The sequence below is a fragment of the Salvia splendens genome, chromosome 11 (assembly GCF_004379255.2).
Source record: "Salvia splendens isolate huo1 chromosome 11, SspV2, whole genome shotgun sequence".
NCBI classification, from domain to species: domain Eukaryota; kingdom Viridiplantae; phylum Streptophyta; class Magnoliopsida; order Lamiales; family Lamiaceae; genus Salvia; species Salvia splendens.
In genome coordinates, this window is record NC_056042.1 from 32,401,642 (window position 1) to 32,427,067 (window position 25,426).

Below are 25,426 nucleotides of genomic sequence, written 5' to 3' on the forward strand. Positions count from 1 at the left end.
AATGATTTTGACTTTTAATTTTGACCAAATAAGAGACATTATAAAGAAAAGTGCGCAGGTAAAAATGAGTCTCATTTTATTAGAGCATCCACAATAGTGGACGAGCCGGCGGACGAGCGATCGGTGAGCCGCTTGTCCGTCGCGCTCGTCCACTATTGCGATCGGCGACCGGTGAACGGACGAGCCAGATGGACAACCTCTCGTCCGTCGGATTTCTCGCTCGTTCGCGTCTCGTCAGTCCGCTATTGTCAGACGAGAGCACTTTTTGATTTTTTTAATTTCAACTCTATATATCTGGCTCGTTGCACTTCATTTCATTTACATTTCATATCATGCACAATGATCGTCGAAAATGAAGGCCTAAAACATAAACATATCATATCAGTGATGCCCCCGTTCGGCTAGCGACAAACTATACAAATTCAAGGCATAATAACATGTACTTTGTTTAAATTGTTTTTTTTTGCATTGTACTATTTTAATTTTTTTATTTAATAAAATTATTATTGCACTTTCTCCGTCCGTATCCGTAATTGCGTATTTGTGAATTTCTATTATTGTGCTTGTCCGCCGGGATGTCCTAGTGCTTGTCCGCTATTGTGCAGTGGGAGATGTTCTAGTGATGTGGCAGTGCAATGAGATATCCTAGTGACGTGGTATATGAGGTGTTTTTTGGATGTCCTAGTGCTGGTTAGTCGGGACGTCCGCCCTATTATGGATGCTCTTAAAGAGAATTTTATTTTCTTGAACAGATAAAAAATAAAAGTTACATTTAGACTATAAAGTGGAAAGAACACTGGAAGACGACAAAAAGGGAATATGTTGAATAGTCGATAATTGGTGTTTTGACAGTTTAGCCCTTTGATTAGGATAATATCACGTGATCTTTTTAAGCAGCAGCCGATGTTTGAAATTAAGACACGTTGAAATTTCATGACCATGAGGTGGAGAGACATGAATCCATTGCTGTTGCATTTGTTTGTTGCTTTTCTTGTCGGATTCAAGTCTGCTGCTTCACAATCAATCGTCGAAAACCTCCCCGGCTACGACGGAGCTCTGCCTTTCAAACTCGAAACAGGGTCTCTCCATTTCTCAATTCATCACACTCTGTTTTCTCTGTTTTTCTGTGTTTAATTGGAAAGAATTGATGTTGTTTTATGGGATTCAGATATATTGGTGTAGGAGAGGATGATGAAGTTCAGCTCTTTTACTACTTCATCGAGTCCGAAAACGACCCAGCTAGAGACCCTCTGCTCCTCTGGCTCAACGGCGGCCCCGGTTGCTCTGCCTTCTCCGGCCTCGTTTATGAAATCGGTCTCTTCTCTTCTTCTTCTCTCACACACACACACAAACAAAAACACACGGAGATGTCGTTTTGTGATGGAATTTTAGAGGTGGCAGCAATAAAGTAGGATTCGTTGATGGGGCAGTTGGATTTTGGTTCTTATTAAAATATTTTTAATGCTAATTTGTAGGTCCACTTGCCTTTGATGTTGAAAATTTTGATGGAGGCTTTCCTTCTTTCCTATTGAACCCATATTCATGGACTAAGGTTTCTTACCATTATTGCTACATTAGTTATCTCTTGATTTCATCCATTTTATATGATGGTGATTATGATGATGTTAGGTTGCCAACATTATATTCCTAGATTACCCTGCTGGAACAGGGTTCTCATATTCCAACAATGCAAGAACCTTCCCGGTCTCCGACACTAATTCAACTCTACATAACTACACATTTCTACGCAAGGTTGCTCTTCAATGCCCTCAACTTAGCTATCACCATCCTTTGTTTTAGCTGCTTTTTTGCATCTTTGTTGTTGATGGAAGCTTACCTTCATTTGCTGGTTTCACTGTCATAAATACAGTGGTTGTTAGCTCATCCTGAGTTTATCAAGAATCGTCTCTACGTTTCCGGAGACTCTTATGGTGGCAAGATTGTTCCTATGGTTGCTCTTGAAATGGCTAAAGGTAATTAGTTGCATCTCACATTAATTTGGTTAAACTTTGCTTATTTCCTTTCTCAATATTTAAGTTGAAAATTTGCAGGCAATGAAGCTGGACTAGAGCCAATAATGTCTCTCAAAGTAATGGGAGTTCTTGATATCTTATTTCCTTCTTTATTTGTTTTCTTGTCATTGGTATGTATGGCTAAGAAAATAGGTATTTTATGGAATGGGAACAGGGCTATATTATTGGAAATCCACTGACATATGAAGCTCAGGATATGAATGAAAAGATACCTTATGCTCACAGAGTGGCACTCATTTCAGACAAACAATTTGAGGTACTTTCGTTGTCTATTTGCTTATTTAAACTAGTGTTATAGTCTTTTTGTCCTTTGCTTGATCTTCCATATCTTGAATAATGATTTCAGCAAGCAAGAATCAGCTGCAACGGAGAGTATGAGAATCCAGATCCAAATAATATTGAATGTTCATATGCTCTTTACAGCATCAATCAGGTATACATCATTAAACACATTCTCCTTGCAAATGTCAATTGGTTTTGATGTTTTAGACAATGGTGATGGCCTTTTAATCAAGTGCAGTGCACCAAGCTTGTCAACGGAGCTCATATTCTAGAGCCAAAATGCAAATTCCTATCACCAAAACCAAGTGGTTCTAGAAAGTTCCAACCGTCTCAAGTAGACGATCCAATTGACTTCCTCTCCCTCTCCAGCGGAAATAAACTAACATGCCGCGTATTACTCCACTCTGCCTATCACATTGTCCCCATGTCTTCTTCGACCTTAACCCAAAGATGTCATGTATTGCAGAATATGAGATATGCGACCTCCTACGTGTGGGCTAATGACGAAACTGTGAGAGATGCTCTGCACATCAGAGAGGTACATAAACCAACTTTTTGAATTTGACTATAACACAATGTTAAGATGATGTTGTGCTTAAAAATTAATCAATCAATCAGGGGACAGTGCCTGATTGGACGAGATGTAACAAGAGCTTGAGCTACGAATACGACATAGAAAGTGTTGTCGAGTATCATCAAAATCTGAGTGATAGAGGCCTCCAAGCCTTGGTGTATAGGTGACCTCAAAATTTGATCCCACAATCTTAATACTTGCGTATATTTTTCGACATTGATAGTGAAGCTATACAGCACCTCCTTGTTACAGTGGCGATCACGACATGGATATACCTTACATGGCCACATTGAAATGGATACGCCAACTGAATTTGTCCGTGTATGATGAGTGGAGGGCGTGGAACGTTGATGGTCAAGTTGCAGGGTGAATATTTCTGCTGTAACCACTCATGATTGAAGCAAAAATCCCATTGCTCAACCATGTCTTTTGTGATTTGCAGATTCACAGAGCTATATAAGAGTAAGATCAAGGAAGCTTACCTCATGTTTGCTACAGTCAAGGCAAGTTAAAAAAAGATGCAATTTTTTTTATAATACTAGTATTTAATTTGAAATGAAGTAAATTATTAGTAACAATTTTTTTGTGGTTGCAATGCATATATGCAGGGGGCAGGGCATACAGCACCAGAATACAAGCCTAGAGAGTGTTTGGAAATGTTAAGAAGATGGTTATCTCTCTTTCCACTCTAAAATCTCTCTCATCTTCATTTGTGTAATAATTTCCCATTCTTGCTTGGATTAAAGCACTTGGGATTTTCTATAAATGTTTGTGTATGTTTTGGTTTTTATCTTTGTACCCATTACCACCACTTTTTTGTGTATCATGTTTCTAAATTCTTTTAGATGACCTTATGGGCATTGACAACGTAGTGCTTATGCTCACGGAAAAAAAACCCATAGCGTCGACGTGGGTGCTGCACTATTGCAGCATGTTGCAACACACCTTCCTCGACCAATGGTTGTGGACTTGTTGTGTTCAAATAAATATGAGTATTATTCTCTTAGTCCCACAAGAGTATGCATTCTTGGTTGAACATGAGTTTTACGCACAATTGGTAAAATAAGAGAAAGATGAAAAGAAAAAATAATTAAAATATTGTTAGTGGAGAATGAGTCTCATTAAATTAGAGAGAGATGAATTTTCAAAATTAGAAAGCATAATTAAGTAGAGTTTATAGTGGAGGATGGGTCATTATGTCTACATTCTTGAGTAACATAAGATTTTAAGAGGAGTTGTTAGATAGAATGAGTAGAGAGAAAAAGGAAGTTGAATTTTTAATGAGGAAAGAGAAGAGATCATTTACAAATATAGAAAATAGACATCTTATTTATATAGAAGAAGAAGAGTTTCTTTAATTTCAATATTTCATTTATATACAGACTAGTAGTTTATTTGGATTAAATTAACTGCTTCCGCTTCTTATTCCTTTTGTTCCTACCTGATTTTAAATACTACTCCATCTAAATTAGAAATGATGGATCATCTAATTTAAACACTATTTACACTGTTTTGTTCATGGAACTACTAAACTTTCTATCCTTTTCTCACCCTGTCGGGGCTCGAGGCTACGACGACTCAACTCACCTAATTTAGCATCTAATGTTCAATTAATTCTAGATTACAATACATCAAAACCCACAACAGAAAGGATTTATAGGGCCAAGCCGGCGATGACTGCAAGAAACAAATCGAGCCGGAAAAAATGCAAACGTTTTTCACCCATTTACGCGAGACATGTATTCTTCAACGAATGGAGAAATAATAATATTGATTACTTTCATCAAACCGTAAAAATGTATTAATGGCGGATTGGTAGGCTTATCTACATAAAAAAAATTCAATATGTAATGCATGGGCAATCACTTCGCTAACTATAAATACTCTAAAAAAAATTGCTGAAACCAAATTATCCTAATTTATGATATGATTCCATAAAAATATACTACATGTAATTCGAAACCGAGGGCACAAAAGGAAGAAGAGGAAATGAGCAGAATCATAAAGAAACCAAAATACCAGCAAAATAAACAAGCTAGAAGCTGGACATGTTGAAACATTATATATCCATCTGAAGAATTAACTAGGGTTACGTGGTTGATTTTTTACGGTAATTTTAGAAATTCAATTCAACTGATTTTATTGGATTACTTTACTTTACGGTAATTGAGAATGTATTTGTTTAAAATACTAACGCGACTTTTTCACTTTTTTGTATGATTATGTCAGCTTAAAACTTTTGTATCAGTTTGAAATATTTCATTGGTGAAACATTTTATATATATGGTGTAATTATCCTGCTTCACAATAGCAAATGTTGCGAATAGTGTTGTAAAAATAGCTTGTAGACTCATTTACGCGAGAAAATATTCAGTGGTGTAGGATGTGTGTCCTACTTTTAAAGTATTAATTTTAAAATAGAATGTGATTGGGAATAAGTTAGTGGAATGTGGGGTAAATTACGAAAAATGGTAAAAAGTAAAATGTGACAAATTTTGTGGGACAAACGAAAATGAAAAAAATGTGACAAAATTTCAGGTACGGAAGGAGTATTTGTTAAAGAATTAGAGCATCTCCAATGGCGGCTAGCGGACCGGCTAGGCTATTCCCGGCACTGGCCGGTCCGCTCGCCGAACTATTGGAGTCGGCTAGCGCCAAATCGGCGAAAAAATCAGCGAGCGGACACCGGTTCTCGGGCGCTGGCCGATCCGCTCGCCGATCGGCTAGCCCGATCGGCCGCTCAATTTTTTTTTTCGAAACACTATATATACGTGTTTTGCACGTCATTTTCATTCGCACCACTTGTTTTAACGAGTTTTCTCTCCATCTTAATTTTTGTCAAAGAGCAACAACGTGAAATGGAGAACAACAACGAGTATACTCCAGTGACGAGCGGGTCTCAAACTCCCACGGTACACGTGGGAGGTGGATAGGGTCAGATGGTCGGGTACTACAACATGTACCCTTGGCAGCAGATGATGTCCGGGATGGCAGTCGGGGGTGGTATGCCGGGATGGCAGGGGATGCAGGGCGGGCAGGGGGTACCGGGGATGCAACCCGGGATGCAGATGATGTCGGGGTGTCAGCCGGGGATGCAACCCGGGATGCAGGGGACGCCGGGGGGGAGGGGGGACAATGTCAATCGCCTCAGTTTTGATTTTTTGACTGCTTCTTCGCACACATCGACCCCATCGGAGACGCAGTTCACTGGGTGTGACACTTTTTCCTTAGAGGAGTTGGGGATAGATCTCGAGAATGCGGACACTCTCGTTCAAACGGGGAGAGTAGGGCGGGGTCGGGCACACCAAAGAAGAAGAAGGGCAAGGGGAAGGGCAAAAGGGTGGTCGGCGAGTCATCGCAGCCGGCTGATGACGACAGCCCGGGATGGAGGAAGTGGACGGATGCGGAGAAGGTCGCGCTGCCCAAGGCTTGGGTGAGTGTTTGCGATGATCCTCTCCATTCGAACAATCAGAGAATCGTCAACTTGTGGGCTAAAATATCAGCAGCCTACAAGGCATTTTGCCCGGAGATGAGGCCACACAGCTGTGAGGAGTGCCGTAAGGGGTGGGACCGAATCAGGGCTGCGGTCTCCCGATTTTCGGCCATGTACACCAACGCCCTTCGCATGCAGACCAGTGGCCAAACTGACGAGGACTGCAAGAGGATAGCGGGGAAAGCCTTCCTCGTGCCCGGGCTTTATAAGGAGTTCACATACTGGAACTGCTATGAGGTGCTGATGGACTCCGAGAAGTTTCAGACAGGTGTCGATGCTGGCTGGCCAAAGAAGCAGCGACTGAACTATGTCGGTGATTACAGCGGTAGCAGCGGCGGTTCCCACGACCTCCCCGAGGATATTCAGGAGTTTTCGTCCCCTCCATCGTTTACTCGCCGCACTCGCCCGGTTGGTCAAAGGCGGGCGCAACGGGCAGCGAGGGGGTCGCCCAGGGGTCCCAGGAGGTCCAGTGGGCATCCCCCCTGTTGGCACGTCGCCAACCGAACTCACATTCTTCGCGCGTCAACAAAATGAGGGCTCAGATGCACAAGATCTTAGCTGAATGGAGGGCGGCAACTAACCCCGTGGAGAAGAGGTTTCTTCACTCAATGCTCGAGAGTATGCGGGTCGATTTGGATGCCGCCTCGTCACAGTTGGGGGGCTCAGACGCGGGCTCAGATGCCGCAGATTTGGGGGTCCCGGATAGCGGTGACAACGGCGGCGAAGACAGCGACGGCGACGACCACGATGAGTGAGGCGGAGGCGGGGGCTCGTGTGTGGAAGAGGGTTTTCTTTTTTTTAATTAATGTAAATTTTTTTTAATTAATGTACTTTTTTAAAATTTAAATATTATTATTGAATTTTCTCGTATCTGTGTCGTATATTTAATTCTGTATTTTGTGTGATTGTTAATTATTTATTTTTTATAATTTGTTTATTGTGGCTAGCCTACGGCTAGGCTATTGTTTGTCCAGTTGCTTGTCCTGATGATATGACAGGAGGAGTTTTAGTCCTGATGATGTGGCAGAAGGAGTTTGTGACTAGCCTAAAACCATTGGAGATGCTCTTATTAGTGGGACAAACAAACCATGTCACGTGGCTGCCACGTGGTACGTCAGCAATATTTTCTATGTATTTACACCCTGCCCTCAATAATAGATAGATGAAACTAACTTATTAATTGTAGGGAGATATTTTATCAAAAATACTCCAAAGAACGAGGAGTATAATATGAATGGTGTTTTGAACAGCAGCCGACACTATTTTAGTTGAGCCATTCTAATTAGACACGTTGGAACTAAATTAGGAATGCAATGTCGCTTGCCATGAAGCCATTCTTGCATTTTCTTGTTTTACTTTTTGTTGGATTCAACTCTGCTGCTTCACAAACAATTGTGGATACCCTTCCCGGCTACGACGGAGCTCTGCCTTTCAAACTCGAAACAGGGTCTCTCCATTTCTCACTTCACTTCACTGCACTCTGTTTTGTCTGTTTAATTGGAAAGAATTGATGTTGTTTTGTGGGATTCAGATATATTGGTGTTGGGGAGAATGATGAAGTTCAGCTCTTTTACTACTTCATCGAGTCCCAAAACTACCCAAATCGAGACCCTTTGCTGCTCTGGCTCACTGGCGGCCCCGGTTGCTCTGCCTTTTCCGGCCTCGTTTATGAAATCGGTCTCTTCTTCTCTCTCTCACACACACAAACACACAGAGAAATGTAGTTTTGTGTTGGATTTGGTGTTAATTAGAATATTTAATGTTGAATTGTAGGTCCACTGGCCTTTGATTTTGAGAACTTTGATGGAAGCTTACCTTCTCTTGTATTGAACCCATATTCTTGGACTAAGGTTTGATACATTAACTAATTGATTCTTGAATTCATCCACATCACATCATGATGGAGGTGATGGTGATGGTGTTAGGTTGCCAGCATTATATTCCTAGATTACCCTGTTGGAACTGGATTCTCATATTCCAACACTACAACAAGCTACTCTTCCTCCGACACTATTTCAACCCAACATAATTACACATTTCTACGCAAGGTTGCTCTTGCTTGACATGTTTTTTTTTTGGTTGTTGTTGTTGTTGTTGTTGGCGATGATGAAGTTTACCCTCTTTTGTTGGTTTCACTGTCATAAATGCAGTGGTTGTTAGCTCATCCCGAGTTTATCAAGAATCGTCTCTATGTTACTGGTGACTCTTATGGTGGCAAGATTGCTCCCATGCTTGCTCTTGAAATAGCTAAAGGTAGTTTGTTGCATCTCAATACTTAAATATGCTTATGCTTATGCTTTGTTTATAACCTTCTTTTGTCGTTTCCTCATTCGTTCAAGTCGAAAACTTGCAGGCAATGAAGCGGGAAGAGAGCCAATAATGTCTCTCAAAGTAATGGGAGTCGTTGATTTGTTTTCTTATCATTGGTTTCTAGGCCTAAGAAGATAAAACTATATTTGTTGAATGGGGACAGGGCTACATTGTTGGAAATGCAGTGACGGATGAAAACGAGGATATTAATGAAAGGATACCTTATGCTCACAGAATGGCACTCATTTCCGACAAACAATTTGAGGTGTTTTCGTTGTTTATTAGCAAATTTAATCTAGTGCTATAGATTCGGAGTATATCTCAAGTGTAGTTTTGGAGCATGATTATTTATATTACTGAAGTTTCTGCTCAAAGATGTTTTCATTTCGTGTCTTGAATAATGACTTCAGCGAGCAAGAATCAACTGCAACGGAGTGTATGTGAATCCAGATCCAAATAATATCGAATGTCTATCTGCTCTTTATAGCATCAATCAGGTATGCATCACTAATGATATTTCTTTGCATGTGCCGATTGATTTTGATGTTTTAGACGACGTTGATTGCTTCGCCTTTTAATCAAGTGCAGTGCACCGAGCTTATCTATGGTGCTCAGATCCTGGAGCCAACGTGCGAAGAATACTCAAAACCAAAACAAAGTGGTTCTACAAGGTTCCTACCGTCTCTATTAGATGATCCAGTCGACTTCCTATCCCTCTCCAGCCGAAATGAACAAACATGCCGTGTATTCCTCTACTCTGCATGTCACATTGCCCTCATGTAATCATCGACCTAACTCAAAGTTCTCTTCTTTTGCAGGATGACAATTATGTGACCTCCTACGTGTGGGCTAACGATGAAACTGTAAGAGAAGCTCTGCACATCAGAGAGGTACAAAACATGACCCAACTCTTTAAATTTGAGTATAACACATTATTAAGATGTTGATTTGCTTGAAAATCAATCAATCAGGGTATGGTACCTTATTGGAAGAGATGTAACTGGAGCATGATATACGAAAAAGACACAGAAAGCGTTGTCGAATATCATCAAAATCTGAGTGATAGAGGCTTCCAAGCCTTGGTGTATAGGTGAACACAAATCTGATTCCATAGTCGTAATACTAGCTTATATTTTTTGACAAGGTTAGTGAAACCATTCATACACCTCTTTGTTTCAGCGGTGATCATGACTTGAGTGTACCTTACATGGCCACATTGAAATGGATACGCCAACTGAATTTGTCCGTGTATGATGAGTGGAGGGCGTGGACCGTTGATGGTCAAGTTGCAGGGTGAATTTTTCTGCTGTAACAACTGATGATTGAAGCAAAAATCTCATTGCTCAAGCATGTGTTATGTGATTTGCAGATACACAGAGCTATACAAGAGTAAGATGAAGGAGGCTTACCTCATGTTTGCTACAGTCAAGGCAAGATAAAGATGCAATATTTGTATAGTATTTAATTTGAAATGAAAGAACATATTAGAATTATTTGTATGGATGGAATGCATATATGCAGGGGGCCTGGGCACACAGCACCAGAATACAAGCCTAGAGAGTGTTTGGAAATGTTAAGAAGATGGTTATCTCTCTTCCCACTCTAAAATCTCTCCCATCTTCATTTTCCTAATAATTTTCCATTCTTGCTTGGATTAAAGCACTTGGAATTTCCTATGCCTGTTTCTGTATGTTTGTGTTTGTGTTTGTGTATGTTACTAAACTTGTACTCCATTTCGTTAGTCGAATCATTCCCCTTCATTGCAAAAAACAACATATTGTACTATTTCCTCAATTATTTAGTTCAGCTATGCAATATTGCAAGCCATCAATCCAACGATCATCATTGGAACAATAATTAACAAATGTTTCGTGATGACTGCAGTTGATTTTTTACGCTAATTGAGAATTTCAATTCAACTGATTTTATTCCACCGGCCTTTGATGCATTTTTCATCTTGTGATTCATTTTTTTTTATCTTGTGATGCATTTTAATAAATTATATTTTTTAAAAAAAAAATTGAAAATCGGCTCTCTGGCGCCCGCAATAGTGCCCTATATCAAGGCCCATGGGGAGCGTTGAGGTGAGTGGAGATAGGCCCCCTCTCCGCAATAGGTAGGGGTGGTGAAACGAGTTACCCGCGGGTATCCGCACCCGACAAGTCAGATACCCGTACCCAATTTCAGCTAAATTTGTTGTCTCAATACTCGCCCCGCAACATAACGGGATTACCCGATATCCGTGTTGGGTTTCCCGTACCCGACATTACGGGTACCCGACCCGAAACCGGTGCTTCTAACTTTAATCATGCAGAAAGTGCTTCGAACCAAAAGTTGAGTTAATAAACTAATTTTATATTTATGCTTTAAGTTTTCGTTAATACTTGTTGCATCAATGCAACTATGTAAGTCAACTACTATTGCAATTTATACAAGTGGATGAATTTTGGGATTGTTGGTGACTTGCTGCAATGCGATTTCAGATTTTTTCTTTTTTTTAATCTGCTCTTCAATCTTCAATTCTTCATGCAAAAATTCCCACTATTGAACTATTCAAAATTAGGCGATTTCTAATCTCTCTCTTGATGTCTTAAAAGAACTCTTATATTCTATAAAGTATTAAAAGACGTCGGGACTAACGGCTACCCGCGAAACTCTAAAATACACTACCCGATCCCGCCCCGTTTCTCATTATCATCGGGTATCGGGTCGATATGGGAATTACCCATTACCTGCTACCCATTTTGTCAACGCTAGCAATAGGGGCCTTTAAGAGCATCCACAATGGCAATAGCCCAGCCATAACCTAGCCACAAACTCCTCCTGCCACATCATCAGGACTAAACACTCCTCCTGCCACATCATCAGGACAAGCAACTAGACAAGCAATACGCTAGCCACAATAAACAAAATTATAAAAATAACAATCACACAAAATACGGAATTCAGCTAACGACATTGATACAGGAAAATGCAATAATTTTATTTAAATTAAAAAAGGTACATTAAAAAAAATTACATAATTTAAAAAAAACTAACGTCGTGCAGTCCTCCGCTCCTACAACTCTTCAATTAAATCATTTTGGAGTCGAATATGAGCTTCCACTTGGTGCATGTCGGCATGTGCTTGGAGGCGGCAGCTTCATCGTGAGGTACCCCACTTCGTACGTTGGGGGCGGCCACGCCGTGGCTTGGACCGGCTTCATTATCGTCGTTGGCCCAACTAGTCAGTTGTACACCTTCATCTTCGACAATCATATTGTGCATGATAATACAAGCGTACATTATATCAGCAATGCAGTCGACGTGCCACAAACGCGTTGGACCCCTAATTGCCGCCCATCGAGACTGGAGCACACCAAATGCGCTCTCCACGTCCTTGCGCGACGACTCCTGCCGTTCCGCAGAGTAGGCCTTCCTCTCATCTGATGCGCATCTGACCGTCTTCACAAAGACGGGCCACCTAGGGTATATCTCATCCGCCAAGTAGTAGCTCATATCAAGCTGGTTCCCGTTGGCGATAAAACTGATGGTCGGACCGACGCCGTGGCACTGCTCGAGGATATGCATGACCGGCTACCCCAAAATATGCATGCCAAATCCACAGCCGGTAATCAGCTACGACCTCGAGGATCATCGTGGGATTCTTTCCCTTGTAGTCGGTCGTGTATAACCCTTTTCAGGCAGCGGGGCAGTTCTTCCACTCCCAATGCATACAATCTATGCTGCCTAACATACCCGGGAACCCATGCTTCTCCCCGTGCATCTGGATCAGCTCCTGGCAGTCTTCGGGGGTAAGGCTTCGAAGGTACTGTTCACGAAATATTTCAACCGCCCTGACAGAAATACTTCATACATTTAAGGGCAGTCGTCTCACCGATGTGGAGGTGCTCGTCCCACATGTCTGCCGCGCCTCCGTAGGCCAACTGCCTGATTGCCGCAGTGCACTTTTGAATAGGTGTGGCCGGGTCTGCCAGCCGCATTGTGCCTGAAGCGGAAACACATATATCGACGCTCCAAAGCGTCAACAATACGCATAAACAGGTCCTGCTCATCCTAAAACGCCGCCTGAAAAGGTTGGCGTTAAACCGCGGCTCCGATGCGAAGTAGTCTTCATATAGCCGCTGATGTGCAGCTATGTGATCCCGCTCAATCACTGCTCGGCGGTGGACAACGGGTCGAGGTCGAGGTACCGCTGGCTGCAAGGCCCTTTGTATCAGCCGGTTTATCTCATGGGACGTATAGGCCTCCAACTCTTCGTTCATTTGCCGTTCGTACTCCTCTGTATCCCTACCACTACCACCACTACTACCACTCGCGTTACTCATTTCGCATTGTTGATCTTGTAGAGAAATTAAGATAGAGAGAAAACTCGTTAAAAAAAGTGGTGCGAATGAAAATGACGTGCAAATCGTGTATATATAGTGTTTCAAAAATTAAATAAAAAAATAAAAAATCGGTTGGACGATCGGGAGCCTGCAATGGCGGCCAGCCGATCGGCGAGCGCATCGGCCAGCACCCGGGAATCGGCGTGCGCTCGCCGTTTTTCTCGCCGATTTAGCTCTCGCCTGCTGCAATGGTTCGGCGAGCGGACCGGCCATCGCCGGGAATCGGCTAGCCGGTCCGCTCGCCGCCATCGTGGATGCTTTTAAGAGCTGGCCTACTGGGGATCAATTATTTTAGTAGTAGCTGCATCCATTTAATAGCGTCGGTGGTCATTGAATGCTAAACTTTTGTAGGTCCGCTGGCCTTTGATGTTTTTTTTTTTTTTTTTTTTTCTTTCTTTTTTTCCACCGTGCTGGCCTTTGATGTTGAGGCCTTTGATGTTGAGACCTTTGAATGCACCCCTACCGACTAACTCGAGTATTTTCATATTGTGTTTTGTGATTCAATTATTGTAATGTGTTTCCACCTGCTCGCGGCGGTGACCGTCGCATTCTGGCTAGCGGTTCAGTCGCATTCTCTAATTCAAACTCTGCCTGGTTTTCCCGGCAAACTTCCCTTCAAACTTCATACTGGGTATGTATGTTTCATCAATTCAATTCAATTCAATTCATCCATGTGAAAGTGTGTCCATGCAAACTACTGGAGCTCGGCTTCTGAGCTCGGAAATGAAGCTCGGCTTTGAGTCCGGTTGTGATCGAGTGGTGGAGCCTCGGCAGCTCCGAGAAGAGATCAAGAAATAAAGCTCGGCTTTGAGCTAGCCGAGAAAGGCAGTTCGGTTGATAGCCGAGAAAGGCAGTTCGGTTGATAGCCGAGAAATGCAGTTCGGTTGATAACCAAGAATGGCAGTTCGGTTTTAGCCGAGCAGCGGTTATAACTAACTTTGGGAAATAGAGTTAGTTGGATTTTATTTCTTGATTGCATCTTGTATAAATAGCTCGATAGAGCTCAGTAGTGAGAGAGCAGAATTACACCATATACACACACTCAGAGAGATTAAATCTCAAGATAGCAAGCAGTTGTGAGCGGTAGAGTGTGAGTGTGAGTTCGTTGTAATTGTAAAGAGTTCGTCAATAAGATTCCGGTCATCTTCTCCGTGGACGTAGGTGGATTATCACCGAACCACGTTATATCGTTTGCGTGCTTTATTTCCTCGTTCGTGCGTGTGTGAGATCGGCGGTATCACGACCCAACAAGTGGCGCCGTCTGTGGGAAACGTTGAAACGTTTTCTTGATTGGTTTTCTGGGCGAGTTGAAGTCCGGGAGCTCTGTTGTCTGAGCCGATCTTGGCGATTGCCCACCGTTTGTTCGAGAAATGTCCACGGCCAGGTTCGAGGTGGAGAAGTTCACCGGCAGAAACGATTTTGGGCTGTGGAGGCTGAAGATGAAGGCCATCTTGATGCAGCAAGGCCTATGGGATGTCTTGAAGGGAAATAGTGATCCTAAAGAGAATCCGGAGGCCGACGAGAAGGAGAAAGGGAGGCTTCAAGACATGCAATACAAGGCCTATAGCACCCTGATCTTAAACTTGACAGATAGGGTGCTTAGAGAGGTTTCCAAGGAGGAGACAGCCGCAGGGGTGTGGACAAAACTTGAGTCATTATATATGACCAAGTCCCTTGCAAATCGATTGCATTTGAAGCAGAAACTTCTTGCCTTCAAGTTCTCGGATGGAAGAAGCATTGCTGAGCAGCTTGAGGAGTTCGGAAAGTGTATTGATGATCTTGAAAACATCGATGAGGTAATCAAGGATGAGGACAAAGCCTTGATGTTGCTGAATTCCCTTCCTAAAAGTTTCGAACATTTCAAGGATGCGGTGCTACTTGGAAGAGAGTCCAAGGTTACCTATGAGGAGATTCATTCTGCCCTAAAATTGAAAGAATCACAGAGGATTGATCATCCAACTTCTTCAAGGAAAAATGATCCAGTAGCTGAAAGTTTGTATCTGAAGAAAAGTCAGAACAAGAAAGGCTTCAAGAAAAAGAAACCAAAGAAGGAGAGGGCTGAGGGAGAGAAGGAGACCAGGAGCTGCTATTATTGCAAGAAACCGGGCCATTTAAAGAAATCTTGCAATGCTTGGAGAAGGAAGCAAGGGCAAGAGATGGCTGGCAACCTGGAGACTGCTGATCTAGCTCAAGAGGTGGAGGCCAACGAGGCCTTGAATATACACTCAGGAGCAAAGATTGAAGAGTGCTGGATTATGGACTCGGGCTGCTCCTTCCATATATGCTCTCACAAATCCTGGTTTCAAGAATTGTCAGCATGGAGAGGATCAGTGATGCTGGGGAATGATCAGACGTGTGATGTCAAGGGCATTGGGGAGATCAAGCTCAGAATGAAGGGTGGAAGTGTCAAGACTCTCACAGAGGTCAGGTTTATACCACAGATCAAGAGAAACTTGATCTCTCTTGGATTGTTAGAATCAAAGGGGTACAAGTTTGATTCCAGTAATGGGATTCTCAGAGTAACAAAGGGTTCCAGAATCATTATGGAGGCCCAAAGAAAGAATAGCTTGTACTACTTGCTGGGAGAGACAGTGGTTGATGCAGTGAATGTTGCTCAGTCAGAGAATCTTAATATTTGGCATGCTAGGCTGGGACATGTGGGTGAAAAGGGCATCAGGCAGCTGGCCAAACGTGGTGTGATGAAGTTAGGTACATCAGAGAAACTGAGTAAGTGTGAATCTTGCATTCTTGGAAAGGCGAAGAAGCTGCCATTCACTGGTGGGAAGCACACTTCAACCGCACCCTTTGTGTATGCCCACAGTGACCTTTGGGGGCCATCTCCAACTGAATCCATAGGTGGAGGTAAGTATTTCATCTCCATCATAGATGATTATTCAAGAAAAGTATGGATATATATCCTGAAAGAGAAGTCCCAAGCATTTGAGAAGTTTAGAGAATGGCATGCTAGATATGAGAATGAGAAAGGGTCAGTGCTGAAATATCTTAGGACTGATAATGGCATGGAGTTTCTGTCTACTGAATTTGATAGCTTCTGTAAGGAGAAGGGAATAAGGAGACATAGGACAGTGCCAAGAAACCCCCAACAAAACGGGTTGGCAGAGAGAATGAATAGGACATTGCTAGAGAAAGTGAGATGTATGCTATTTTATTCTGGAATGCCAAAGAAGTTTTGGGCAGAGGCCGTTTCTACTGCAGCCGCCCTCATCAATAAGTGTCCTTCTTCAGCAATCTCTGATGAGACCCCAGATCAGAGATGGTATGGGAGCTTGGGAGATTATTCTGCATTGAAGATTTTTGGATGTGCAGCTTATGCACATATAAGGCAGAATAAATTAGAACCAAGAGCCAAGAAATGTGCAATGTTAGGATACCAAGATGGTGTGAAGGGATACAGATTGTGGAACTTGGATGGAGAAGGTCAGAATGTTATAGTGAGCAGAGATGTAATATTCAATGAAGAAGAAATGCCATTCAAGAAAAATGGAAGAGCCTCTGATGGTGGCAGCAGCTCTAGTATGCAGAACTTTGAGTTTGGTGAAGGATCTGGTGGAACAGATACAGATGAGGATGCTGATATTACAGAAAATCAAGAAGAAGGTGGAGTACTTAATCCTCAACCAGCTCAGGATGTGAGTGATCATGATCCACCAATGGAGCAAGCTGCTGCAAGTCAGGAAATTAGAAGGAATCCGAGGAGGAATGCAGGCTTGCCTAGTAGGTTTTCAGATTATGATATGAGCTTCTTTGCTCTATGTGTAGCAGAAGTACTCATGTTTTCAGAGCCCTCGACCTATGAAGAAGCCATGAGTTGCAAGGAAAGTCAGAAATGGATCAAGGCCATGGAAGAAGAAATTGAGTCCCTATTGAAAAATGGAACTTGGGTTTTGGTGATTGATCCAGGGATACAGAAACTGATCAGTTGCAAATGGTTGTTCAAAAGGAAGGTAGAGGTGGGGGAGGTTGAAAGCATACGTTTTAAGGCAAGGCTGGTTGCTAGGGGGTTCACACAAGTGGAGGGAATTGATTACACAGAGGTGTTCTCTCCAGTGGTGAAACATACTTCCATTCGGATCTTGTTGGCCATGACTGCTCATTTTAACTGGGAGCTGCATCAACTCGATGTGAAGACAGCTTTTTTACATGGAGATCTAGAGGAAACAATCTACATGATGCAGCCTAAAGGCTTTGAGAAACCTGGAGAGGAGAAGAAAGTTTGCTTGCTGAAAAAGAGCCTATATGGCCTCAAGCAAAGTAGTAGGCAGTGGAACAAGAAATTCCATGAGCAGATGGAGCTGATGGATTTTGAGAGATCAAACTTTGATAGCTGTGTATATATCAAGAGAAAGGGAGATCTGATAGTTGCCTACTTATTGCTGTATGTAGATGACATCCTGTTGGCTGGATCTAGCAAGAATGAGCTGCAGATTGTCAAGAAGGAACTGAAGCAGAAGTTTGAAATGAAAGACCTTGGGGAGGCAAAGCGGATCCTAGGGATGGATATCATCAGAGACAGAGGAAAAAGGGAGCTGAGGTTGGTTCAAGCTGATTACATCAGGAAGGTGATAGAAAAGTATCAAGTGAAGGATGCAAGGTTCGTCTCCACTCCATTGGCAGGCCATTTCAAACTTAGCAAAGAACAAGAGCCAAAGACAGATGAAGCTAGAAGGGAAATGAGTCTGATACCCTATGCGAATATAGTGGGCAGTGTGATGTACTTGATGATTTGTACAAGGCCGGATGTTGCTCATGCTATAAGCGTGGCCAGTAGGTACATGGCTGACCCGGGCAGAGAGCACTGGGCCGCGCTGAAATGGATCTTGAAGTATCTAAAGGGATCTGTAATGATTGGTTTGAAGTTTGGTGGTGGAGCCTGGTCTGAAAAGGATGAAGTTCTTGAGGGATTTTGTGATTCGGATTATGCTGCCAACTTGGACAACAGAAAATCCCAAAGTGGCTACATATTCACGTTATTTGGCACAGCAGTGAGTTGGAAATCAAATCTACAGTCTGTGGTTGCATTGTCTACGACCGAGGCTGAGTATATTGCGCTAACAGAGGCTGCAAAGGAAGGAAAATGGCTGCAAGGGATACTACAAGATCTAGGAATGAAGCTGGGAGCAGTGAAGATTAACTGTGACAGCAACTCGGCTATATGTTTAGCAAAACATCAAATGTTCCATGAGAGGTCGAAGCATATAGATGTGAGGAGACACTTCATCAGAGATGAGATTCAAAGTGGAAAGATCAATGTGGTGAAAGTTCCTACCGAAGAAAATGCATCAGACATGTTGACAAAATCTCTGCCAACTTCGAAATTCAAACATTGTTTGAAGTTGGTTGAGATTGTGGAGTGTTGAAGCTTGTAACAAGGATTGAGAAGGGAATCCGGATATTGATGGAGTTTTGCAAGGACAAGGTGGAGATTTGTGAAAGTGTGTCCATGCAAACTACTGGAGCTCGGCTTCTGAGCTCGGAAATGAAGCTCGGCTTTGAGTCCGGTTGTGATCGAGTGGTGGAGCCTCGGCAGCTCCGAGAAGAGATCAAGAAATAAAGCTCGGCTTTGAGCTAGCCGAGAAAGGCAGTTCGGTTGATAGCCGAGAAAGGCAGTTCGGTTGATAGCCGAGAAATGCAGTTCGGTTGATAACCAAGAATGGCAGTTCGGTTTTAGCCGAGCAGCGGTTATAACTAACTTTGGGAAATAGAGTTAGTTGGATTTTATTTCTTGATTGCATCTTGTATAAATAGCTCGATAGAGCTCAGTAGTGAGAGAGCAGAATTACACAGATTACACACACAATTAGAAGAGAATTCTTGCACTAGCTAGCGTTTGCTTAGAGTGATAGATTGTGAGTGTGAAGTTCTTGTATTGAGAGTTCCATCAATAAGATTCCGGTCATCTTCTCCGTGGACGTAGGTGGATTATCACCGAACCACGTTATATCGTTTGCGTGCTTTATTTCCTCGTTCGTGCGTGTGTGAGATCGGCGGTATCTCGACCCAACACATTCATCCGCACAATCATATATGTATGGAAGATCTTGAAAGAGTAACTGAGGTAATGGCATTCTGGTTTGTAGTTCGATATGCTTGTGTTATTAGGTTTCATGTGCTCTATACATGTTCTACTACTTATTTCATGTACAGTGTCTGGAAAAGATATATTTAATGCAAATTTTAGAGCCCGTGTGTGATGATGGGAATGATAAACGAGGCCTGTTACTCGATCATATGCCTATGCATGATGAAATTGCTAGGCGTCTTCTACGATTTGCTTCTCCTCTTGGTGTAGAACCATGGTGTCGCGTAATATTTCCTTCTTTTTTTCCCCCTCTAGCTGATCTCTCTCATGTGCCATTTTCAGAACTCGTTTGTTGTATATAAATCAGGATATGAACATGCTATACTCCACCAAGTGGGCGAATAATGAGCTCGTCCAAAAAGCTCTACACATTCGTGAGGTATTATCCGAGTTAGGCTTGTCTGTTTGTATGTTGTTGAGGCTATAAAGGGATCCTATTTCACAGGGGACAAAGATAGAATGGGCGCGCTGTAATGCTACCTTAAAAGGAAGAGACTATACATACGATGTCAACTCCACCCTCGATTATCATAGAAAGTTCATTAATAAAAATTGCCGAGCTCTAATACTCAGGTGAATTGATTTCTTCAGTTTTCAACCACTTCCACTTGAACTGAGACGGTGAAGTGATGTTTTCGACAGCGGTGATCATGACATGGCGGCTCCTCACACCGTGACTGAAAAATGGATAACGTCTTTAAACCTCCAGACTCGTAGTAAATGGAGACCTTGGTTCGTGGAAGGCCAAATCGCGGGGTTGGTTTGTTGATTTGTTTAGATTTAGAGTGAGTTGTTAAGTACTATTTGTCTAACTAACTAACAAATGGTTTTCTTGCTTTTTCTTAAGGTATACCACTACGTATTCACACAGCGAGCACGAGCTAACATACGCAACTGTGAAGGTAAGCAAACTGTTTTGCACATATTACATAGTTCTGCAGCGTTGATGTTTAAGATTGGTGGATACTGTGTTTCAGGGGGCCGGACACACACCGGCAGAATACAAGCCCCTGCAATGTCTTCCTATGATCCAGAGGTGGCTCGACCACAGCCCCCTATAACACAGGTACCGCGTTTTGTTGTTGTGTTCGACTCTCAAATGTGGCGATTAACTTATATAAACGCCTGTTGGTTGGATACTCCCTCTGTATAAGTTGTGTATTTGTATTTTAATTTTCTCTCTAGAATTTGATAAATAATGCTGCATCCATCTATCGTTAAATGTTTTATAGGAGTAGTATTGCCGTTATATGATGTCTACCATTAAACGTGTCATTTCAATTTTACTATATATCGATTATAAACATTCATTCCATTAACTTATTTCCCTCAAATTTTATAATAAAATTAATTCTAGATTACAATACATCAAAACCCACAACTAACTGAAAGGATTTATAGGGCCAAGCCGGCGATGACTGCAAGAAACAAATCGAGCCGGAAAAAATGCAAACGTTTTTCACCCATTTACGCGAGACATGTATTCTTCAACGAATGGAGAAATAATAATATTGATTACTTTCATCAAACCGTAAAAATGTATTAATGGCGGATTGGTAGGCTTATCTACATAAAAAAAATTCAATATGTAATGCATGGGCAATCACTTCGCTAACTATAAATACTCTAAAAAAAATTGCTGAAACCAAATTATCCTAATTTATGATATGATTCCATAAAAATATACTACATGTAATTCGAAACCGAGGGCACAAAAGGAAGAAGAGGATATGAGCAGAATCATAAAGAAACCAAAATACCAGCAAAATAAACAAGCTAGAAGCTGGACATGTTGGAACATTATATATCCATCTGAAGAATCATCGAGTCCCAAAATGACCCAAATAGAGAGAGACCCTTTGCTGCTCTGGCTCACTGGCGGCCCCGGTTGCTCTGCCTTTTCCGGCCCCGTTTATGAAATCGGTCTCTTCTTCTCTCTCTCACACACACAAACACACAGAGAAATGTAGTTTTGTGTTGGATTTGGTGTTAATTAGAATTTTTAATGTTGAATTGTAGGTCCACTGGCTTTTGATTTTGAGAACTTTGATGGAAGCTTACCTTCTCTTGTATTGAACCCATATTCTTGGACTAAGGTTTGATACATTAACTAATTGATTCTTGAATTCATCCACATTACATCATGATGGTGGTGATGGTGATGGTGATGGTGTTAGGTTGCCAGCATTATATTCCTAGATTACCCTGTTGGAACTGGATTCTCATATTCCAACACTACAACAAGCTACTCTTCCTCCGACACTATTTCAACCCAACATAATTACACATTTCTACGCAAGGTTGCTCTTGCTTGACCTTTTTTTTTTTTGTTGGCGATGATGATTGATGAAGTTTACCCTCTTTTGTTGGTTTCACTGTCATAAATGCAGTGGTTGTTAGCTCATCCCGAGTTTATCAAGAATCGTCTCTATGTTACTGGTGACTCTTATGGTGGCAAGATTGCTCCCATGCTTGCTCTTGAAATAGCTAAAGGTAGTTTGTTGCATCTCAATACTTAAATATGCTTATGCTTATGCTTATGCTTTGTTTATAACCTTCTTTTGTCGTTTCCTCATTCGTTCAAGTCGAAAACTTGCAGGCAATGAAGCGGGAAGAGAGCCAATAATGTCTCTCAAAGTAATGGGAGTCGTTGATTTGTTTTCTTATCATTGGTTTCTAGGCCTAAGAAGATAAAACTATATTTGTTGAATGGGGACAGGGCTACATTGTTGGAAATGCAGTGACGGATGAAAATGCGGATATTAATGAAAGGATACCTTATGCTCACAGAATGGCACTCATTTCCGACAAACAATTTGAGGTGTTTTCGTTTTTTATTACCAAATTTAATCTAGTGCTATAGATTCGGAGTATATCTCAAGTGTAGTTTTGGAGCATGATTATTTATACTACTGAAGGGAAGTTTGCTAGACTATCATATAATTTCGGGTTTGCATTTAGATTTGATTTTTTTTAATTGAATTGGATTGAATTTGTAGAAAATTCAAACGTATTTGAATTTTCTAAAAATGTGAATTGACTCCTCCAAAAATTGAGAATCCGAACAGATTAATGGGATTCATAGAGTAATGGGATGTGAAATTGCTTTTGTGATTAATGGGATTAATTATGTTGCGTGCTCAATGAGACATGCAAGGTTAGGTTGTCCTTATTTTTGCCGTTTCTTGATTCTAATAACTAAATAAAATTTATTAATATTTAATTTGATTAAATAAATTATATTTATCTATTTATTTAATTAAAATTGTAATAAAATTAAATTAAACTATTTATATAAATCTTATCAATCAATCAATTTATTAAAATATTTTTAAATGTAGTATATTCAACCAAAAAACAATATAAAATTTGTCAAATCAAAAATGAGTAATAATATAAATTAATACTTAGTGCGTGCACTTAATATTCAAGCTACTAATTTTCTGAGATTCACATAAATGTAACACATGCTATATACATTATAATAATCATTCATACAAAATTGTCACCTAACACTTAATTAATTGAATTGAATGGACAGTTGGACACTGAACTGTGCATGCTAATTTGAATAATTTAGAATTTGACGTTACACAATACTCAAGTGCGCAATTAATCAAAATTAATCATCTTTATCCAAAAAGTAATTTAATAACACAAATTCAAAATAATTGCTGTGTACAAAATTTTTACTAAAAGTAAAATTCAAATTAGGAAACCAGAAACACTCAAAATTCTCCGCCGAACATGAGCTCTGCATGATAGATTGAAAGTTTGAAACACATAACGGATCGAAGCACAATTAGCAAATATTTATCAGATTATTCAAATCAAGAGAATAAAACAGTTTTTTATGCAATTTAGACTACTGATTGAGTTAACCAAAGAGAGGCATCTGCTGTGAAAATCCAAACTCCTATACATATAATTAAAAGTGAGAGAAACAAAAGGAGCGAGGAATCAGGGGAGATGCTTCTTGCCAGGGCGATCGGCGGTTTTGAGAGTCCGGTCGATGATTTTCCTCGCCTGCCGGCTGCGGATCTCCACCTTCACACTCGCGCTCTTGTCCATTTTTATGTACGGCTTCTTCTTCGAGTTCGACGACTTCTTCAGCGATCGGACCTTCGATCTTATCACCTCCACCAAATTCCCCAACTGATTCGCCATTTCTCACACCGAAACGAACCTCCTCCTCCTGCGAATCGATCGGATCTAAAATCCGCCGCGTTTTTTCGTCTCCGATTAGCGCAACGCCGATGATTGGATCGGAATTTTAGGTGAGAGTGAGGAAAACGGCAGTCGGTGCTGCGTTTGAAGAGTGTGGAATTCCAAATGAATTTCAGTTTGTAGAGGTATTTATAACGTGGTCGTGGCGTGCTCACATTGACTAGTGTAGTTTATTTTATACCGTATTTTCTAATCTTATTATTTATGAATTTGAAAATATGACGATTATAGTATTATTGGAGCATGATTAATAATAAAAGAGTTTATTTTAGAAGAAGAAAAAATAAGAGATTATTATAGGTTTTGGTTCTTCTGATCCTAGTTTGGTAAATGGCATGCTCTTCTTGACCATGACACGTTTATTTTTTATTTTTCAATATATTCTTTAGAAATATAAATTGTATGTGAGTCATACTCATGTGACATTTACCACGCATAGCTAGTCATAAGGAATTTATTTTATAAGCTCCAAAAATAGCGGCAACATCTTGTATTATTTAAATTATAGCTTGCATATTATAACCAAAGGATTGACCAAATTCCTAGGAGTGGAACTAAATCTCAAAATTATATGAACTAATAAGGGCTAATTGTTTGTAAAATTGGAATACACCAATTCTGGTTTCTCTTGCATTTTTTACAATTTGAATGATAATTCATGAAGTAATAAAATTCTGTTAAAATTTTTTGAAATTTGCAATCCAAATTTTGAATGGTCATAATTGAATTGTGATTTTGGCATTTTGCCGTTATAAATTGAGTGTGTCTTTCTTATAGTGCAAAATAAAAATACGAATTCAGTGTGTGATCAAAGTAATCATTTGTAATCTTATCGTGCCGTGGAAAATATACATATATCCATTCAAATATAGGTGAAATAAAATAAATATCAATGGAGAAGAGCGAGAGAGTAGAAATGTACAAATACAATATTATTGTATGAAAAAAAGATTTGACTAGTAACCATATATCTTTACCCTCTACCCACACGTCATTTAAATTTGACAACTACAGCTCCTACCATTCATGTCTTCACCCATACATTATTTCCTATAAAATGAAAGTAGAAACTTAGCAAACACATCTATTGAATGTCAACTTCATAAGAAAGTGTAAATAACAGTATCGGTTTTTCAAAGTCGTGACTTGGATGATAGTATCTCTCAATACACACCACATGCCTTTGGCCTCTTAACATTTCTGCTGAACAGAGTGAATGCATATCATATATATGATGTACACACATTAAACTAATGTAATAAAAAATTATACTCCATTATTATATATCAATATAGTGGAGTAAATATTCAGCCTCACTTCGTAGTCTATTTTTAGGTTTGAAATCCAAACCCTTACTTTTTAAATTTAAGGCCACCCGCAGCGCGTCATGCGGGTGGCCCTTATTCCGTCACGAAGGGACGAGACGGCGGTGTGACGCGTTGCAGCGCCCCGTCTCGTCCCAGCCCGTTCCGCGTTCCGTCCCGCCGTGACGAATAGCCAGATGTCTCCCCACGCGCCGAGGCGACGTGGCGCGCTTCGGAGCCATGCTCACGCCCCGCGAGTGGGCATCGTCATGCTGACGCAATAATTCATTTTTTTTAAAAAAATAAAATTCGAAGTAAATAAAAAAAAATTAAATAATAGAGTAATTAAGAAATAATTTTGTGAATAAAAAAACAATTTAAGTATTGGTAATTGAAAACACAAAGTGAGAACATTTTTTTTGTTTTGACTAAAAAATGATATCCGCCCGCGAGTGGGCATCGTCATGCTGACGCAATAATTCATTTTTTTTAAAAAAAATTGAATTAAATAAAAAAAATATAAATAATAGAGTAATTAAGAGATAATTTTGTGAATAAAAAAACAATTTAAGTATTGGTAATTGAAAACACAAAGTGAGAACATTTTTTTTGTTTTGACTAAAAAATGATATCCGTCTGAGTCATCAAAAGAGAGAGTAAGCATTCAATGAATGATTCTGTTCAAACGGTGAAATTTTCAAAGAGGAGAAACCCA

The 25,426-nt window shown here is 40.7% G+C and overlaps 4 protein-coding genes across 5 annotated transcripts; all 4 read left to right on the top strand.

The window, feature by feature from the left end:
- The first annotated feature begins 907 nt into the window (after positions 1 to 907).
- LOC121755746 (serine carboxypeptidase-like 7) lies at positions 908 to 3,733 on the top strand. The gene is made up of 14 exons (XM_042151115.1): positions 908 to 1,079; positions 1,169 to 1,314; positions 1,476 to 1,552; positions 1,630 to 1,752; positions 1,871 to 1,973; positions 2,052 to 2,089; positions 2,188 to 2,289; positions 2,380 to 2,466; positions 2,554 to 2,706; positions 2,782 to 2,853; positions 2,934 to 3,052; positions 3,142 to 3,255; positions 3,332 to 3,392; positions 3,498 to 3,733. The coding sequence occupies exons 1-14, from the start codon at positions 934 to 936 to the stop codon at positions 3,579 to 3,581; spliced, it is 1,425 nt and encodes a 474-aa protein (XP_042007049.1). The 5' UTR covers positions 908 to 933; the 3' UTR covers positions 3,582 to 3,733.
- Positions 3,734 to 7,585: 3,852 nt separating this feature from the next.
- On the top strand, positions 7,586 to 10,546 carry LOC121755747 (serine carboxypeptidase-like 18). Its single transcript, XM_042151117.1, has 14 exons — positions 7,586 to 7,829; positions 7,914 to 8,059; positions 8,156 to 8,232; positions 8,308 to 8,430; positions 8,533 to 8,635; positions 8,736 to 8,773; positions 8,856 to 8,957; positions 9,103 to 9,189; positions 9,281 to 9,436; positions 9,511 to 9,582; positions 9,664 to 9,782; positions 9,872 to 9,985; positions 10,062 to 10,122; positions 10,214 to 10,546. The coding sequence occupies exons 1-14, from the start codon at positions 7,696 to 7,698 to the stop codon at positions 10,247 to 10,249; spliced, it is 1,368 nt and encodes a 455-aa protein (XP_042007051.1). The 5' UTR covers positions 7,586 to 7,695; the 3' UTR covers positions 10,250 to 10,546.
- Positions 10,547 to 18,967: 8,421 nt separating this feature from the next.
- Positions 18,968 to 20,455, top strand: LOC121755748 (putative serine carboxypeptidase-like 52). Of its 2 annotated transcripts, XM_042151118.1 has the most exons (7): positions 18,968 to 19,156; positions 19,246 to 19,404; positions 19,488 to 19,559; positions 19,626 to 19,753; positions 19,823 to 19,936; positions 20,028 to 20,082; positions 20,158 to 20,455. In XM_042151118.1, exons 1-7 carry the CDS (start codon positions 19,130 to 19,132, stop codon positions 20,239 to 20,241), a joined length of 639 nt encoding a protein of 212 aa, XP_042007052.1. In that variant the 5' UTR covers positions 18,968 to 19,129; the 3' UTR covers positions 20,242 to 20,455. The 2 variants fall into 2 exon arrangements, with proteins under 2 accessions (XP_042007052.1, XP_042007053.1); XM_042151119.1 differs by lacking the exon at positions 19,246 to 19,404.
- Positions 20,456 to 21,000: 545 nt separating this feature from the next.
- On the top strand, positions 21,001 to 22,058 carry LOC121755006 (serine carboxypeptidase-like 18). The gene is made up of 6 exons (XM_042150291.1): positions 21,001 to 21,103; positions 21,200 to 21,276; positions 21,358 to 21,480; positions 21,571 to 21,673; positions 21,780 to 21,817; positions 21,900 to 22,058. Exons 1-6 carry the CDS (start codon positions 21,016 to 21,018, stop codon positions 22,041 to 22,043), a joined length of 573 nt encoding a protein of 190 aa, XP_042006225.1. The 5' UTR covers positions 21,001 to 21,015; the 3' UTR covers positions 22,044 to 22,058.
- Positions 22,059 to 25,426: the final 3,368 nt, after the last annotated feature.

Coding starts and splice junctions, on each gene's coding strand:
- LOC121755747 (XM_042151117.1), top strand. CDS start 7,696: ATGTCGCTTGCCATGAAGCCATTCTTGCATTTTCTTGTTTTACTTTTT. Junction 9,190..9,280: donor CTCTTTATAGCATCAATCAG/GTATGCATCACT, acceptor AATCAAGTGCAG/TGCACCGAGCTTATCTATGG. Junction 9,986..10,061: donor GTTGATGGTCAAGTTGCAGG/GTGAATTTTTCT, acceptor TGTGATTTGCAG/ATACACAGAGCTATACAAGA.
- LOC121755748 (XM_042151118.1), top strand. CDS start 19,130: ATGGAAGATCTTGAAAGAGTAACTGAG. Junction 19,405..19,487: donor GTGTAGAACCATGGTGTCGC/GTAATATTTCCT, acceptor TATATAAATCAG/GATATGAACATGCTATACTC. Junction 19,937..20,027: donor GTGGAAGGCCAAATCGCGGG/GTTGGTTTGTTG, acceptor CTTTTTCTTAAG/GTATACCACTACGTATTCAC.
- LOC121755006 (XM_042150291.1), top strand. CDS start 21,016: ATGACCCAAATAGAGAGAGACCCTTTGCTGCTCTGGCTCACTGGCGGC. Junction 21,674..21,779: donor TGCTCTTGAAATAGCTAAAG/GTAGTTTGTTGC, acceptor GAAAACTTGCAG/GCAATGAAGCGGGAAGAGAG. Junction 21,818..21,899: donor AGCCAATAATGTCTCTCAAA/GTAATGGGAGTC, acceptor GAATGGGGACAG/GGCTACATTGTTGGAAATGC.
- LOC121755746 (XM_042151115.1), top strand. CDS start 934: ATGACCATGAGGTGGAGAGACATGAATCCATTGCTGTTGCATTTGTTT. Junction 2,467..2,553: donor CTCTTTACAGCATCAATCAG/GTATACATCATT, acceptor AATCAAGTGCAG/TGCACCAAGCTTGTCAACGG. Junction 3,393..3,497: donor TCATGTTTGCTACAGTCAAG/GCAAGTTAAAAA, acceptor GCATATATGCAG/GGGGCAGGGCATACAGCACC.